The sequence below is a fragment of the Mirounga angustirostris genome, unplaced genomic scaffold (genome assembly GCF_029215605.1).
Source record: "Mirounga angustirostris isolate CCGP_5_RB_7025 unplaced genomic scaffold, mMirAng1.0.hap1 SCAF_13, whole genome shotgun sequence".
In the NCBI taxonomy this organism is placed as follows: Eukaryota; Metazoa; Chordata; class Mammalia; order Carnivora; family Phocidae; genus Mirounga; species Mirounga angustirostris.
The window spans coordinates 61,751,436-61,769,422 of record NW_026991721.1 but is presented as its reverse complement, the minus strand read 5'-3'; the positions used below and the strand labels follow the sequence as shown (position 1 = coordinate 61,769,422).

General features: G+C 47.4%; 1 protein-coding gene across 5 annotated transcripts in view; it reads left to right on the top strand.

Annotated features, from left to right (window-relative positions):
- The window catches only part of DENND5A (DENN domain containing 5A), a 100,684-nt gene extending 85,303 nt beyond the window's left edge, over positions 1-15,381 (top strand). For 2 of the 5 annotated variants that reach the window (XM_064577086.1, XM_064577087.1), the window contains 11 exons: positions 1,127-1,211; positions 3,338-3,422; positions 3,897-4,025; positions 7,853-8,058; positions 9,267-9,412; positions 10,003-10,121; positions 10,558-10,739; positions 11,376-11,458; positions 11,948-12,071; positions 12,616-12,784; positions 14,356-15,381. In XM_064577086.1, coding sequence (XP_064433156.1) covers positions 1,127-1,211; positions 3,338-3,422; positions 3,897-4,025; positions 7,853-8,058; positions 9,267-9,412; positions 10,003-10,121; positions 10,558-10,739; positions 11,376-11,458; positions 11,948-12,071; positions 12,616-12,784; positions 14,356-14,539 — 1,512 coding nt within the window. In that variant the 3' untranslated portion in view covers positions 14,540-15,381. Of the gene's footprint in view, positions 1-1,126; positions 1,212-3,337; positions 3,423-3,896; positions 4,026-7,852; positions 8,059-9,266; positions 9,413-10,002; positions 10,122-10,557; positions 10,740-11,375; positions 11,459-11,947; positions 12,072-12,615; positions 12,785-14,355 lie in introns of those variants that run through there. The other 3 variants (XM_064577089.1, XM_045894176.3, XM_064577088.1) reach the window with 3 other exon arrangements.
- Positions 15,382-17,987: the final 2,606 nt, after the last annotated feature.

Here is a 17,987-nt window from a genome sequence, read left to right as displayed (position 1 = left end):
TCTTTTACAAGTTACTTAATCTTTCTGATGCTCAATTTGCTCTTTTCTAAAGAGAATGAAAATAGAGGTACCTATCCTGTAGGATTGTTGAGAGCATCAAATAAAGTATTATATTTTGAACATGCATTAAATAAAGCATTATATTTTGAACATCTAACATAGTGCTTAGTTTGTAGCAAGTCTCAGGACATAGTAGCTTCTATTATTATTACTATCACTTCTCTGAAATATAGAACTAAAGTCATTTATAAAATTATAATAAATCCTACTACCAAAAAAAAGCGTAATACTACATTTACGTTATATCAGATATATAGAAACATTTACCATGAATTTAAAATAAAGTTTTTATCACCTAACAAAGGGCACTGTGTATTGCAGGATGACTAGAAAGAGACAAAGCAGTGGCTGGGTCGCCAGCTGGGCTCACTCACCACGTAGGCAAATTGCTCCCTTACCTCAGGATTGCAAATGCTAATCAGACTTGTGCCTTGGTAAAGTGACAAATTACTACATGTCTCAAATAGTTTAAATTGCAACTCTAACATTTCAAAATGCTAAGGTTCTGTTATATTAGCTATAATTAAATACCAGCCTACCTTCCTGCAGGCCTCTTCATTTTTACCTTCAATAGTAAATCCTCATCTTAGTGACAGCTTACTCTCTTCAGCCTGCCCTAAGGGCAGTAATGCCTTTAAATGTTTTAAGAAATTCAGGAGCTATCGTAGAATCTTGTAGACTGGATATTAGCTCCTCAGTACAGAAACCATCATGCTCTACCCAAGCTGGGCTTTAACCAACTTAAAAGTTGATAGGTTGTTTGCTTTTTTTCTTTCTTATCCACTGGTCCATTCGCAGACTCTTTTTAGCCATGTCCTGTTTGAAGTGGTGGACCATTTCTCTTTTCTATTCCTTTCAAGTCTTCTTTATATTTCTCCTGCATTTTAGTAGGGTGATATATTTGTACATATTGCATCTGGGTGTACATCGAGATAAGGAAACAGTAGAGATACTTTTTAGTAAAAGCCCATATCTATATGTTAAAATTATCTGTGACTGTGTTGACTGGATGCCTTGGCCTCTGAAATCTAAACTGATAGGTGTTTCTTCCTTGTGTTGGTTCCAGGGGAAATCAGCCTTGTGGTCCCACCTGTTACATTATCAGGAAAACCGGCAAAGAAAACTCACATCAGGAAGCCTCAGTACCTCAGGTAAGATGGTTTCTACACCACTGGGGAGAACCCCCTCCACCCACTTTCCCATCCCCCATTGGAGTGATCAACTGCAGTAGATTATTCTAGGTCATTAGAACCTTTGCTGTATAATGTTTCCTTTTTTAAATATTAAGCTACTCGGCTCTCTGAACCACAGAGTGTGCCAAAGCCATGGGATTTGCTTTCGTTATGTATTTCTATACCCCTCCTTTAAAAGTAATTCTGTGCCCGACCTGGGGCTTGAACTCATGACCTCCAAGATTGAGAGTTGCGTGCTCTGTTGGCTGAGCCAGTTAGGCGTCCCTGTTTCTGTACCTTTTGATCAGTGAGATAGAAGATTTATATCAGCAAGAGGACAGTCTTAGAATCAATTTAGGTTTTTAATGGATTTGTGTGGTACTGGTGTCCTATGTTTGGAGCAGGTTGTCTTTAGAGTTTTTTGTTTTATACCTCAGAGATGGGCATTGAGATCATCTATCAGTTAAGAGAGGCTGTGTCCTACCTTGGAACTCCTCAGAGTCAAGACCTGATGTGAATGATCTCTTAACACTTCTTTTACTTTTTTTTTTTTTAAAGATTTTATTTATTTGACAGAAAGAGAGAGAGCACGCACAAGTAGGGAGAGCGGCAGGCAGAGGGAGAGGCAGGCTCACCACTGAGCAGATAGCCTAGTGTGAAGCTCGATCCCAGGACCCTGGGATCATGACCTGAGCTGAAGGCAGGCACTTAACCGACTGAGCCACCCAGCCACCCTTTCTTTTCCATTTTTTTTTTTCCTAAAAGATTTTATTTATTTATTTGACAGAGACACAGTGAGAGAGGGAACACAAGCAGGGGGAGTGGGAGAGGGAGAAGCAGGCTTCCCGCCGAGCAGGGAGCCCAATGCGGGGCTCGATCCCAGGACCCGGCGATCATGACCTGAGCCGAAGGCAGACGCTTAATGACTGAGCCACCCAGGCATCCCCTTTTCCATTTCTAATTTAATAAAAATATCGGAGTTGGGGGGCTCCTGGGTGGCTCAGTAGTTAAGCGACTGCCTTCGGCTCAGGTCGTGATCCCAGGGTCCTGGGATCGAGCCCCGCATCGGGCTCCCTGCTCGGCGGGAAGCCTGCTTCTCCCTCTCCCATTCCCCCTGCTTGTGTTCCCTCTCTCGTTGTGTCTCTCTCTGTCAAAAAAAAAATCTAAAAAAAAAAAATATCAGAGATGATCTAGTCCAGCCCTTTATTTTACAAGAGGAGGAAACTGGGATCCAGAGAGGAATTGAATTTATTCAAGATCACATACTGCGTTCATGGAAGAGGCCAGATTGGGAGCCAGGCCTCTTGTCCCCTGGTCTGGTGTTCCTTCTGCAGTGCCCCTTCCAGGACAGCCCCCCTCCTTCCTGTACTTCTTGGCATGCTCACATGCGCGCTGTCTCTCTCTCAAACAAATAAATCTTCTAAAAAAAGCCAAATATAATAATAATAATGAAAAATTTTGAAATTTTGTGAGAATTACCAAAATGTGACACAAAGACATGAAGTGAGCAAATGCTGTTAGAAAAATGATGCCAGTAGACCTGCTTGACACAGAGTTGCCATAGACCTTCAATCTGTAAAAAAAAAAAAAAAACAAACCAGTATCTGTGAAGCACAATAAAGTGAAAGTGCAACAAAATGCGGTATGCATGTGTTGTATCTAGGGATCCTAAGCATTCTGGGACATGTTCTTTACACAGTCCCTTGGCTCTTTTGTAGCCCAGTTTGAGGCAAGAACAGGACCTGAGTAGTAGCTCCAAATGGAAATACTGCTTCTGTGGATGCATGATGACAACATGCTAGATCAGGAGCCAGAAATTTGTTTTCCTCCAGTCCTGACTTTGCCACTTGGTAACTAGGGCAAAGCATTTACCTACTCTGAATTTCAGTTTCCTTCTCTGTGATACCTTCCTTGGCTATCTAGTTGTTAGAGGATTAAATGAGATAATATGTATAAGAGTATAGCATCTGATACCTACTAAGTAGTTAATAAATATTCATGAAACACTGTTACCCAAATAACCAACTATTTCCTGTACAAAGAGTCAGGATCGCTGTTTGGATAGTCAGATCTCTCTTGGGACATGACCAGCCTTTTTGTTCTAGGAATACTTCTTGATTCAGAACGGAGGAAGTCTGATGCCAGCTCGGTCATGTCTCCCCTGAGAATCTCCCTCATTCAGGATATGAGGTCAGTCTGGGTTCATATATACTAAGCCACTAAAAGCCTGTTTTCAGTTGCTCCTTAGGTGTCTACTTTAAATAGCAGGGTCTCAGTGACGTAGGCTTCTACAGCATCTCCATTAACCAGGAAGACCTCGTCATTGGTCTTGTGCTTCATGATGCAGTTGTAGAGCTGTATGAGCAGTTGAGTTTCCTGACATTTTTGGAGAATTATACCGGAGTATCACAGGCTCCAGGGTTTGCCTGGTTTTTTTGAGAGCTGTATTGTCACTGCCCCCACCCCCTGCCCCCTGCAAATTGTGGTGAGCCTTTCTGCAAAGCCACACGGAAGCCTAGGATTTAGAGAACAAGAGAGGTGGATTGTCACCAGGATGGGATAGGATTGTCTCACCAGGCCTGCTTGGCTTTACAGGGGGAGGTATTGGTAGTGAGTTCCGCTTCTACCCCACTCCCCACCTCCTTTTTCCCATTCTCCCTTCAGGCACATCCAGAACATTGGGGAAATCAAGACTGACGTGGGGAAGGCCAGAGCATGGGTGCGACTATCCATGGAAAAAAAGTTACTTTCCAGACACCTGAAGCAGCTTCTCTCAGACCATGAGCTCACCAAGTAAGGCCATTCCACTTGGAGTAGAACCAGGCTCCCAGGAATGGTGGGGAGGGTTTGGAAACCCCTGTGTGAGGAGGGAGAATATTCACTATTTCATTTCTGCTGTGTTCAGCTAAACTCAAATTGCATATGAAGATTTTGTAGCATTTCCTCTTCTCCCTCTTTAACTATAGAAGAAAAATTCTGCTATGTTTGTTCTTCCTACCTTCTCCATTTGCATGTCCCCAAATAGCTTTCTTAAAGAGGTAGTGAGAAGGATGGGGTCCTTATTGGGTACCTCAGAGTTTTTAGGGCTCCCCTCTCCTTACTGCACTCAGGAGACTTGTATACCTCTTAGGCACAGGGCATTTTCTTGGTCTCTTTCCTGTCCTGGGGAAGAAAGGACTAGGGAGTGAAAAGGAAACTTCTAAGATATCCCCTTATCTCTTTTGTTCTCTTATGAGGCCAGGGCCAGCCCAAAACAACAATCTTTCCTCTTCCTCTCTGGACCCTTCCTGAGTTTCCCTAGAGCTTAAAAAGGCTTTCCAATGGCTCTCATGGGCCCCCTCCCTCCACACTTTCCACCTAGAAAGAGGAAGAGGAGAGATTCCATGGTTCTCACATTCCCAGGGGCCATTAAACCTACAGTTCCCTTCTCTGGATTTAATATTCTTTGTATTCTTTTTGTACCCTAGCTACCAGAGGAGGAGTGGGAAGGAGGACTGTCCCCCTTCTCTGCCTCTCGGGCCACCACCTCTCCACTTTTCCTATGTTTGGCTCTTTCTTCACTGGCAAGCCTCTTGGACATTTTTGTTTAGCATTTCCTTAGGCATCTTTTCATGGTGTCCTTTATTATCTGACTTCCCCAAGGATGATAAAGCAGAGGACTGGTTCTTGGGGAAATTTTGTGTAGCCAGTTGATTAAACCTGCAATATCTGTTTTAATTCAAAGTGAAAATATAATGATTTAGATTGTTTACTGTGCATGTAAAACATAGCAAGAACTAGGTTTAAAACCTTGATAAGTTAGGTTATTTTGAGAGGTTGTGAAACAGCAATTTTTAAAGCACTTAAATTTGATTTGAGACAAGGCTTAGGAATAAAATTTGGAGACAGGGAGAACAACTAAAAGAGAACAAGTGAACGTGTAAGCCTTTCGAAGGGAAGTGTATGCACACCAGATTCTAGGGCACAGTTGTGTGTGGTTAAGAAAAAAAAATTGCCATTGTAGCAGGATAGGCAGGAGTGTTTCCTGCTGGCCAGTGTGGGTGTCACCAGCAGGAGGATAGGGAGGCATCTGAAAGAGGGTCGAGCACAAGCACTTTGTGAAGTCCAGAACAGTGGCTAGGTCTAGGGTGCGTATGAGCCTAAAGGCCCAGGCCACAGCAAACAGGGCACAGACCTTGGTCAGGAGGCTAATTTTGGTTTCTTTAAACTGTAGCCCCGTTTAAAGGAGATAAGCTCAGAATTTACTCAGTACTAGAAACTTTCCACCTTATAGTCTGGCCCCAGTGCTACTCCAGTGAGTGGAAAATGGGTTTTGCTGCCACAGATCACATTTTGGATGGGGTATAAGGGAGAAAAAAGGGGCCCTTCATCAAAACCTATTTATTCCTTCATTCTGCTCTCTCTCATCTTTCTCTTCAGTCTGCTTAAAGCTCCAGCCACATCATACTTCTCACCCTTCTCAGTATGTCTTTAGTCCTTTCAGGGCCTAGTCAGAAGTTTTTTCACTAGAGTTTGTCTAGACATCTCAGAGACTGGGTTCATTCTTCCCCTGGGCACCCATAGCATTTGTCACAGTATTTATTCAAACCTGCCTCACCACTGATGGGCTGTATTATTATTATCTAGTTGCTTGCTGCTTATTATAATTTGCTTTCACTGAGGGCATGAATGAGCATGTTGCCTAGCACCTAGTAGATACTCAGTTGGGCACATAAAATGTGTGCATAGCTGCACAGACAGGAGGAGGTGGACAGCCTTGGAGAGTACATCTCGGTAGAATGCTCCTGAGTCTCTGGGACTTCCAGGTAGCCTCCAAAACTGTTTGCAGTTGGAGAAGGGGGTTAGGTCGAGGCAGGTTAAGGGGGCTGTAGAGTCTAGGGGAAAAGTTAGCTCCTATATACTGAGTCCACACTGTTTCCCCTTGACTTCCCTGCAGTGACTATTTCCGTGCAGTAGCCCCTCTGCCTCGAAACTCACTTTGCATGGCTGCCGTGGCCTTACTCGATCCTGATCTCTTTCTTCCCCCTTACCCTTTCCAGTCCTCGGGTCTCTGCATGCACACATGTTCTTTCACGCTTCTCTCTCACTTAGGGATCTCACCCATTGTCATGACTTCTGTTACCCATCGTGTGACTTGTGCATCTGAAGCTGTAGCTTTGACTTTCTCCTGAGCTCCAGTCCTGCATTTACTTCCATTCAGGTATCTTACCTTTCGTTCAGACAGAACAAAAGCGCAAGCTTCACAGAATTCTTCACCGTAACTACCTTTCTCTCCAATGTTTTGTTAAATGTCGCCACAGTTTGAAATTTGGGGTCCAGTTTGACTCCTTGCTTTGCTTTACCTTCCACATGCACATTTCAGGTCCTTTGCCTTTGCCTCCACCTGTCTTCTTATCTAGTGCCACTGCCTTAGTTTCAATCTTTCACTCCTCAGATGCACTAAATTTAAATTTAAATTTTCTGAAACCACTATGGCTTTCCCTTTACTTCTAGGGTAAATTACAGAAACCCATTACTTGTAGGGTAAGTTGCAAACTCTTTAGGCTGACTATTTAGGGCCTTCCTTCATTTGACTGTAGCCCAGCCTTTCAACCTCATTGCTAACTGGTCATCTCCCTCAGCATTCACCTCCAGCCAAACTGGTTTCCATACCCTTGTCCTCTTTCTTCTGCAAGATCTGTCTAAATTCGTGCTGTTCTTTAGGCCTCTCCTCATCTAGGATCATTGAGGCTTATGCCTCTTTAAATTCCCACAGAGAGCCTTTCATTTGCAACTCATTATGGGCAGTCTTATACCATGGCCTTTACTTGATTTATTCACCCGGGCTGTATTTGAGGATAGGTGTTCCCTCTCTAGCACCTGTACATCGTAGGCCCTGGATGGTGAATTAATCTCTTGGGTGTACCTTATAGGTAAAACTTCAGAGATTTACTGAATCCATCTTAGTGATTGCAATCTTGGCAACCAGGACAGTTACCTTCTTTTTTCTCTGTGCTGAAGGCCTGTGCACTTGGCTCTTCATGCCCCCTCTATTTGGGGAAGGTGTCATTGCTGTTGGAGAGGGTCTACAGTGTCAGGCAAAGGAGCTGGCCTTTGATGAGTAAGTGGGGGTGGGGATGGGGACAGGAGAAAGTTTGAAAAGAGAGGAAGGACATGATGTACGTAGCTCTTCCTTGTCTGTGACCTGGATCGTTCCCTTTATTGACTCAAGCTGTCCTGGGCTTACATTCCCATTCAGAGCGGTGTTTTGACTCATGGGTCTTAGGTCTGCTGAGGGTCTGAGGCTGTCCCTGGTAATGATTGGGGTTCACAGACCTCCTGCCGTTACTATTCCCACACCGCACACTGGGGTGATGCCCCAGCTAGAAGCCTGAGGGGAACCGTGCCATCCCTGAGGGGTGACACTTCCAGCCCCCAGTTTAGGAAAGGGGATCCCGTGACTTCTGACACTGCATTGTAGTAACATCAATGCTTGGACACAGGTGGAGTTTGGCTTTGTTGTTTCTGCTGTAGTTTCAGCCACTTTCCCTCTAGCCCTCATTTAGATGGAGTAGCTGGCTTTGTTCCTTTTTTAGGTGACTCTAAAGAACTTGAAGCTTGACGTCTTATTCTTCCCTTAGCTGTCTCCTTCCAGAACCGAGTAATTCTAGCCTCTTTCCCCTCCTTTCGGCCGGGGGACTGATGTATTGCCTCCTCTCCGACAGAAAGTTGTACAAGCGCTATGCCTTCCTGCGCTGTGACGACGAGAAGGAGCAGTTCCTCTATCACCTCCTCTCTTTCAATGCCGTCGATTACTTTTGCTTCACCAATGTCTTCACAACTATCCGTGAGTAGCCCTGTGCTCCCCACTAGCCTTCTCAGTGCCAGTCTTCATGAGCCTGCCTAAGGCTAGCTCACTGTCCCTTTTTTTAAAGAAAGAAGATTGTCACTTGTACTTTCTATTTGCCTTTTGCTTCTGTAGGAGAGAGGTACATTTGCCCTCTGTGGAGGTTGTTTTTTCTCTGAAGCTTCTTACTCTTGTTCTGAACGGGGGAGCTCAGTCTTTTTGGCCATCATGTTGTCACTGTTGTCCTAGGCACCGCCCTGGGGGCCTAAGGCGATGAAGGTGGAGTGGAGGTGGGTGGCATGGTGAAGTTCACTGCCCTCTTTGCACACCTGTAAAGAAATTTCCCTTTTGTTTTGGGCTCAGAGAGTGATTCGGCATCCTAGAAGGTTTCAAACCAGCGCACAGGGAAAAAAGACTCTTCCTGAAGTAACAGAACTCCGGGTTGTGGTGGGAGATCTGGGTCCAGCTCTGCTCTGCCCTAACTCATTAGGTTTCTGGGAGCAGAGTTGACTGCTGCTGTGCGCCTGTCTCCCTATTTGCAGCATGAGGAAGGAGGGTTCAGTAGGGTCTAAGGAAGGCTTTTGGAGCCTCATCTTTCTTTGGTACCAGGATGCTCTTTTCCTTAGGGGTTAGTCTCTGAATTTGCCCCATGCTTAGCTGTTTGACGGGTGACTCAGCAGCCTCAGCAGCATGGACTCTTGCTTCTATATGACACCCATCCTCCCTCTCTGGGATGAGTGTTGTAGGCTGCAGGAAGAGCAGTACTGGACTGGAACTTAGGAGACTTGGGGGAAACTATTTCCCTTTCAGTGCCTCAGAAAAGGCATTATAGGACTTCTCTGGAGATTGTTATTAGAGTTCACAAGATGATAGATTAAAAAGTGCTCTGAAAAGCAATTCAGTACAACATGGAGTTGGTGATATTATTTAAGGAACAGATTCACTTAGCCTCTGAGCCTGCAGATGGGCTTGGATCTTTGATGGTTGGGTGGTAACCCTGAGAGGAGAGAGACTGAGGGTAGGATTGGCTAATATTCTAAGCCAGCCAGAGACTAGGTCCTGGGGCCTGCTGCTCCTGGCTCTGTTGGGGCTGGTACAGCAGGGGCTGCAAGCATGCCAGCATACCTGGGCAGGCAGGTCAGGGCCCTTTCAGGTATGGGAGGGATTCCTTATCCCCCCTCAATGCCTTTGTGGCTTCCCCCAAACAGTGATCCCATACCATATCCTGATTGTACCGAGCAAGAAGCTGGGGGGCTCCATGTTCACCGCCAACCCATGGATCTGCATTTCGGGAGAACTGGGTGAGACACAGATCCTGCAGATTCCCAGGAATGTGTTAGAGATGACCTTTGAGGTATGTGTTATCCAGGTATCACAACCCCAGGCTCTTTCGGGATCTGAGTTTGCAACGGCTGCTTGTGGGAGCTTTCTGCAGGGTTTTATGGTGGTCTTGCTCTTATAGTATTAATGTATTAGCACACTTGACCTGTCCTGAGATGATCAGAGGCCAGAGCCAAGGGTTGACCCAAGAATGGGGGAGCCTGCCCTGTCTAAGCGGTCTCTGACTCGAAGGCACTTACCCATCTGGACTTGCATAACTCCCTGTCCATGGCATGTTGAGAAATCCCCAAGAGTTCTTTCAGTTGCTGAGCCCGAGTGTTCACAGAGACCTCTGAATCTCAGACTGCTGTCCCACTTCGAGACCCTTCTGCTTGTAGGCCCTGTTCTTCCTTCAGATAGTAGCATCTTCTTTCTCAATCATTTCCCATCATGAGAGTGCTGTATCACCAGCCTTGGTGGTAGGTAGAGCCATGAGCTCTTCCCTATGGATGCTAAGGGGCCAGGTTGCAGGCAGCCAGTCAGATCTGTGCCTCTGAGTAGTGCCTCTCTGTTCTCTTATTTTCTTGACCTACCCGCCTTCTTTATTTGGCTGTTCTTTCACAGTGCCAGAACTTGGGAAAGCTCACTACGGTACAGATAGGCCATGATAACTCTGGGCTGTATGCCAAATGGCTGGTGGAGTATGTGATGGTCAGGAATGAGATCACAGGACATACCTACAAGTAAGTGTTCCCTCAGCTATGCCCTAAGATAGTGGGGCAAGGTATACCAGGGTTTGGGTTTGATGCCTGGGTATGTGGAGTTCTCAAGGAGACCTTTTCGGTCGTGGTAGACTATTTGGCTCTGCCTCATGCACCTGAAAAGAAATAGAAGGAGGGTTTTCCTCCTCCTCTGCCTCATGCACCTGAAAAGAAATAGAAGGAGGGTTTTCCAAGCTAAGACGTATGATGTTGCTGTGCACAGGTTCCAGGCCACCCATCATTCAGGTGGCTTCCCCAGTGATGCACAGTGGGATGGATGAGCAGGGCCTTGAGGGATCCCCAGCCTGGTTTCAGAGCCTGTCTCCAGGGATTGGCTTTTTGATGGTTTTTGCTGAGCAGCAAGGGGAAGGACATTGGAGGGGCTGGCAGCTCTGACAAGCCATTGCTTGACCTTTAGGTTCCCATGTGGTCGGTGGTTGGGGAAGGGCATAGATGACGGGAGCCTGGAGCGGGTCCTGGTTGGGGAGTTGCTCACGTCCCAGCCTGAGGTGGATGAGAGGCCGTGCCGGACCCCGCCCCTGCAGCAGTCCCCCAGCGTCATCCGGAGGCTCGTTACCATTTCACCCAACAACAAGCCCAGTAAGTGGGAGGAGGGGCTGGGCCCTCATGCCACCTAGGTGGGGAATGTGGGCAGATGTCTGGGAACCCTGATGTGGGAGTCCAGACCCCAGCCTGTGCAGCTGCCTCAGGAACCACTTCTGCCAAGAAAGCAGCCTCAGGCATTTGTCACCCTCCTCTCATGAATGTGTGTGTGTGTGTGTCGGGTGGGGTGGGGTGGGGTGGGTGTCACACTCCTTAGATCCCTGGAAGGAGAGGGGAGGGCTCATGCAGCCTGGCCTATGTCCTCTGTACTATTTATATATGATTCTAGAGAGGAGAGGGGTCTGCCTCCTGGCCTTCTCCTTCCTTTTTCCTGGGCCTCACAGCCAAGTCTTGGCCCTCTTTTGGTTGCCAGAAGTTCCAGGGTAAAATGGAAAATAAACTTTACCAGACTCTCTTAGAGATGGAACTCTGAGGTATTAGCTTTTGCTTTTCCTCCAAGATTTTAGCAAGGGCTACCTCGACAAAGTTGGATGGGCAAGAGCCACTCTTCCTAGGGTCCAGGCTATCCTGCCTGTCCCATGAGCCCTTCCTGTGTCCTCAGTCTTGTGGTCAGTCAGCTAAGCATTGTTAGCTTCTCAGATTGGTTAGGGTTGTCTGCTTGATTTTTATCAGAGCTGAACACCGGGCAGATCCAGGAGTCCATTGGGGAGGCAGTCAATGGCATCGTGAAGCACTTCCATAAGCCCGAGAAAGAGGTGAGCCTTCCTGCCCTCCAACCCAGTGCTTTATATCGAGTAAGAGAGAATAATCTTTTTCTAGGCCCATGTAGTGTGGACAACCCAGAGTCTAGAGTGTGTGCTTCAGTTTGACATTGAGCAGATTCTTTCCTCAGGGGCTTCTGCCTTGGGTTACCCTGTTTTCCTTACACACTAATGACCCAGCACAGTCCCAGGGCCTCTAATGAACAGTGTATATTCCTGTCCTCTTCTGGATTTGCCTGGGTCTCCCTGAGCAATGGTCACTCTGGCTTTGTCCCTTTTGGGGGGACCCAGATCCATCCTCTCTTGTGCAGCTGTGCCCTGGGAGCTGCTCTGTGCCACTCACGTGCCAGGTGCCGGGGAGATAGACAAGGTCCCAGCCAGGCTCTTGCTGCCCCCCAGCTGTGGACTGTGGGTTTGGGGAAGCAGTGGCGGGAAGGCAGCTTGGCTGAGGCCAGCCTGGCGTTCTCTTATTTCTTTACATAGCGAGGCAGTCTGACGCTGTTGCTCTGTGGAGAATGTGGCCTTGTCTCGGCCCTGGAACAGGCTTTCCAGCATGGATTTAAATCCCCCCGGCTCTTCAAAAATGTCTTCATTTGGGATTTCCTGGGTGAGTTGAGCCAGGGTGTGAGGGTGGGAAAAGCATGCAGGGACATGGGGACTCATCAGCACAGTGTGGGTGCTGACCACTGGGGTCTGAGGTCCAGAAGCCAAACGAGCTGACTCTCAAATTAGATCTGTTTTTATTTGCTCTGGCTTTTCTTGATGGCTCAGAAACAAGTCCTCACACTTTTTCCTTGTAGATCCAAAAGGCCAGTTGATAGTATTTGGAGTCCAAGCCCTGTGATATACCCACTTGGAGAATTTTCGTTGAAGAACCTTTTACCTCAAGAGTGTTTTTCTTTCTTCTTCTTTTTTTAATCTTCAGACTAGGGAAAGGACCATCTTTATATCAAGAACCACATACAGAAATTTAAAACATAAGAATAGGGACCTTATATTTTGAAATGTGACCAGTGATGTCAGAACATTCCTGTTACATTAAGTTACCTGCATCAACATGGAGAGACCCAAGGCTAGTGGCCTGCAGGATAGTTAGGGATAGGTTGGTTTTGAGAGCCTTTGTCACTGGCAAGCTTTTCTACTCTTCACAGAAAAAGCACAAACCTATTATGAGACTTTGGAGCAGAATGAACTTGTCCCTGAGGAAAACTGGCATACAAGGGCCCGGAACTTCTGCCGATTTGTCACTGCAATCAATAATACTCCCCGGAACATAGGCAAGGACGGCAAGTTTCAGATGCTGGTGTGCTTGGGAGCCAGGTACTGCAGCCTCATGGCCCGGAGTGCACAGCACCCAGCCTTGGAGGTGGTGCTGGGGCCTAGCATGGGGCGGGGGGTGGGAGTGGCTAATGACCAGATGCCCCTGGGCAGGTGAGGCCTTGGAGGCCCTTAATTCCCATGTACAAAGCATATGTGTGGGGATATGGAGGGGTGGGGATGAGAGTGTGTGGGGGCCCATTTTGATGGGAAGGAATAAAACCATTCCACTGGTGAAATTTGAAGCAGAGTCTATCAAGTCATTCCTTCAACAACCATTTGAATGCGCCAGGCGTTATGGAAGGCAGGGGGAATGGGCCGAATAAAACATGGTCCCTACCATTTAAAAGTTTACGTGTCCTGGTTAAATACAGTATAAAGCAGGGGCGCCTGGGTGGCTCAGTCGTTAAGCGTCTGTCTTCAGCTCAGGTCATGATCCCCAGGTCCTGGGATCGAGCCCCACATCAGGCTCCCTGCTCCGCGGGAAGCCTGCTTCTCCCTCTGCCACTCCCCCTGCTTGTGTTCCCTCTCTTGCTGTGTCTCTCTCTGTCAAATAAATAAATAAAATCTTAAAAAATAAATAAATAAATACATACATACATACATACATACATACATACATACATACATACAGTATAAAGCAGAAGGTTGTGAGAGTCCCAAAAGGAAGCATGCATTCATAAATTATGCTGAAGCTGTAGAGGAGAAAGATCAGAGAAGGGAGGAGGTGGTATTTGAGGTGAGCCTTAATGGAAGGGTAGAAGTGGGGAGGGAGTTCGAAGCAGACAGAATTAGCAGAGAAGTCCCAAAGGAAGCAAAGGATGTGGGGTTAGGAAATAACAGAAGGAAGGGCAGTTGTAGGAAACAGTTGAAAGGAGGATAGGGGCCTCAGGGAGCTGGGGCAGAGAATCCTTCCATATTAGGACAGAGTTGTTTAATCAGGGGACTGAAATGATACGAATTTGATACCATGGATGATATACATCAGAGTGGGCAAGATTGTTAGGGGCTGTCCCGTGGGTCAGGTGAGAGTGTGAAGGCCAAATAAACTTAAAGCAGTAGTTCATTTGGGCCAAGGAAGGGAGGAAGTTGGCAGAGTAGTTAAAAACAGACTCTGGAACCAGATTGACTAGGTTCATATTCTCAGATCAGCCACTTACTAGCCATCTGAACTTGGACAAGCTACTTAATCTCTGCTCTGGGACAGACTGGCTGTTGAGATGGAAGAGGTGGTGCTGACTGGACCTGGTGTCTGCTTGGTGGTGGGCTTGTCTAGGGAGGCAGGAGGAGGCAGGGGAGGAGGTGTGGACCTGGTGGCAGGTAACTGGGTCACTTTGGGTCAGGTTGGGTTGGTGTCCCTGGGGCTGAGTAGTCCCTAGTAGGAGCCGTTTAAAGCCATGTAAGGTGTCTTTGCCAAGCACTATGATGGGAGGGAGAGGGGGCTGGGGGAAGCTGTCCACTTCTCCAGCCTCAGAGTTCAAGAAGTGATGGAGCAAGTTCCCCCCTTGACTTTGTACTAACTGTCTCCTTTCCCCTTCCCTTCCGATCCATCTGGACTGACCCTTCCCTGCCAGAGATCACCTCCTACACCACTGGATTGCCCTGCTGGCTGACTGCCCCATCACCGCACACATGTATGAGGATGTGGCGCTGATCAAAGACCACACACTTGTCAATTCCTTGATCCGCGTGCTGCAGACATTGCAGGAGTTCAACATCACGCTGGAGACATCCCTTGTCAAGGGCATCGACATCTGACCTCCCAGCACCAGCTAACAGCAGGACCGAGAGAGACTCACCCTGCAGCTCTGACCCTTCTTCCCAAGGGATTTAAGCAAGTTGTGCAGGAGACAGAGAGATGTACACTCACTGTAAAAAGAAAAGTAGAGGATTTTTGGAATAAATAATCTATTTTAGAGTTTATTTGCTGATTTGCTTTTTACACACTTTCATGTGAAAGAGTGCTAGGGAGAGGGAGACGAGGTTGGTGCCGCTTATTTTGAAGCTGGTGCCCTCCCTCGCCACGGCCGCGTGCTGGGAGCCTGCGGCCTCCCCGGACTGAGCCTGCGGCGCGCAGGGGCAGGCAGTTTGCTGCCTCACCCCCGCCTGGGCATGAGGCCATCCCACGTTGTTTTTAAACTAATGTTTTCTATATTAACATTGTTCTGGATATTTGGCTTTCACGGGCCACACACAGGTGTGCTGAGCAGGAAGCCCCAAGCTCCAATCAAAGGGATTTTTAGTAGTGCCTCTGCAAGCACCGATGAGTCAGTCCCACATCTTTTCTTTTTCTGTCAGTATTATTTGGAACGGAGACATGCCAGGATGCACCATCGTGCAGAAGATCACGTTTCCTCTTGGCACACAGCTGCACAGAAGTAAACATAAGCATGTTTTAACAGGTTTTCTTTTTTTTTTTCCTCTTATTTATTTAACCCTCCATTGTGTGTTTTAAATCTTTTTCTTTTTTCTTTTTTTTTAAGGAAGGAAGAAGCTTGTCACAGTCTAACTGGCTATGTTATTATTGTTAAATTTATGTTGTTTTGCAACCTAGAAACCAGCTACAGTATGGCCCACTTAATAAAACACCTGAAACAAAACTGCATGGATCCCTGACTTTTATGGGGGTTTGTGAGCAGTGGGTGGCAGGGGTGCCGTTTGGTCCATGTGAGTGTGAGAAGCTGTAGCATTGCCTTGGCTCCTTCCTCAACTGCCCAGGGTGCTGCCCCCAGGGCCTGGCGTCTCCTGGGTCCTTCCTGCTGCAGCACCAGGAGCTTTCATAGTTCATAACTCAAATGGCGCTTTGAGAAGGATGCACATAAGTGTTATTTTCCCACTCCACAGAAGAGGAGGCTGAGGCACAGAGGGGAAGGGACCTGGCCAAGGTTGCAAAAGTTGTCAGTTGACTGAGACAAGATGGGGTATTTCTTGAAGGGTAAGGAAGACCAGGTGTGGGAACATAGGGTACATGAGATGCTATCTTCCTTCAGGATAAAAAAACCTTTTTCTTGAGAGAAGCATTTGTTTTTCCCAAAATGGTATATAGTAGAGCTTTATGAGGGTCTGGGAACCAGCTTGCTTCAGTTTTATTCTTCAACCAACCTACTTTTGCAGGAAGTTCCAGAAGTGTGGCTTGGTCAGATAGAGGACCTCAAACCAATTAATGTCCTCTTTTATGCTTCCCTGATTTTGCCTGTATGTTCTCCCTGCCTGGATGGAATGCCTCCCCTGGTGCCTACTTCCTGTTCATTGTTCAGGGTCACTTTAGGAGTCACCCACTATGAAGCCTTCCCTAATCCTCCGTGGGCACATTTAATCATTCTGTCACTGTGCTCCTGTAGTTGCTTAGATGCTGGTACCTCCTCTCTGGGTTGTTGCTGCTTTCATGGTGGGCCCACTCCCTAGGCTCTGAGCCCCTGGAGGGTCCGCAGAGGGTCTCTCACTCATCTCCATCCCTGGTGACTGGCTGGCGGTGAGTGCCCAGGTAAGGCTTTTTGAAGAGGCGAAAGGAGTGGGAGGCTTTGAGGACAGCTGCAGTGCCATATCCTGCCAGCAGGGAGCGTGAGTGGGCCACAGGAGTCTGCAGGTTTTTGGAAGCTGGGGAGGTAGGTGGTGAGGGGGAAGGGAGATTCCTGGCTGGGCAAGAAGGGCAGCATAGAACTCGCTGCATGTATGTCTGTTGTGGGCCTAGGCCAGAGATGACCTTAAGCCAGATCCTTTACACACACACTTCTCCCTTTTCCTCATACCCCTGCAAGGCAAATGTAGATTATCACTGGTTTATAGGTGAGGAAATTGAATGACAGAGAAGTTTAGTCACTTGCCCAAGGCCACACATCCGATAGGTAGTTTGCATGGAGAACTGTCTCACTCCAAGCTTGTGGCTTTTCCACCGACAACTACTACTTTGCTTGATTCAGGTCTCTGCTCAGATGTCCTCAGAGAGACCCACCCTGACCACTCTAAAATACTAACAAGTCCCATCAGTCACTTTTATCCCCTTATTCTACTTTATTTTCCTTCCTAACACCTGCAACTGTTGTACTAATTATTTGCTAATTCTAAATCTTGGATTTATGAGGGAAGGACGCAATCCATTCACAAAGTAGCAACTGGCTACTTCCCCAGTAACTATCTGTGGAATAAATGAATTCATTGGCAGTGGTTAAGATGACAGACTATGGGCCCAAAAGTCCTTCAGTTAAATCCTTGCACTGCTAATGTGACCCAGAGCAAGCTACTTAATTCCTGAACCTCCATTTACTCACCATCTTAAGATGGGAATGCTAGTAGTACCTGCATCAAAGGGTGGTTGTGACTGCTACCTGACTACATGTGACGTGTGGAACAGGGTCAGGTGTGCAGTAAGTGCTAGACGAATCCTGGTTGTTGTTACTGCCCTGTTGTATCAAGCCCTGGCTCCTGACTGAGACCCAGACCCCTGGTCCTCAAGGAACTCAGAGGCAAGTGCTGCTGTGGGGGAGTATGACACCAGGGAAGGTAGTGACCATAACGAGCTGTGCTTAGGGCGGTCGGGGATTGTCAGAGGGAGTGGATGTTGCAGGTAGCGAGAACAACGTGAGCAAAGGCGTGCAGATGTGAAGGAGCCAGCCAGATTGTGACGCTCAGGGAAGTCTAGTGCCAGAGTCACGTCTGAGACGGGGAGGGGAGCAGATTTGTGGGCTCCTTGGCATGAACTTTGCCGGTGCTCGGTAGCTGTGGACTGAAGGAAAGACCACATGCTGCCGGCACCATGTCACCAGAGCCGTGTCACCTCGGTGTGGCATTCTTAGTGCACACTTCCACCTGTGAAGACGAGTCCTGCTGCTTTGGGCCCTCCTGGGATGTGAGCCATGGAAACCTGTGGTCAGAGCACAACTGCCCGGCTGAGGCATGGCAACGGTGTGTCTCGAATGCAGTGTGTGGCCTGAAAATCGCAGACTACACACAACTGACTCACCCCATGGCGGGGCCTTAAGTCTCAGGGAATAAGGGGAGGAGTCTCTTTTAGGTAACCTAGCACTGCTTCTCCTTTATCTTCTTCCAGCTTTTAGTGCTGCTTACTGGAGCCAGTGCTCATGGCAGTTAGAGTTAAATGACCCTTTCTGTATGTGGTCTTGTACCTACACAACTTGTACAACTGACCAGTCGGTCATGGCTCTGTGTGGTGGGTGTTATGTGCTTAGTTATGTGCTTTAGTGGAGGA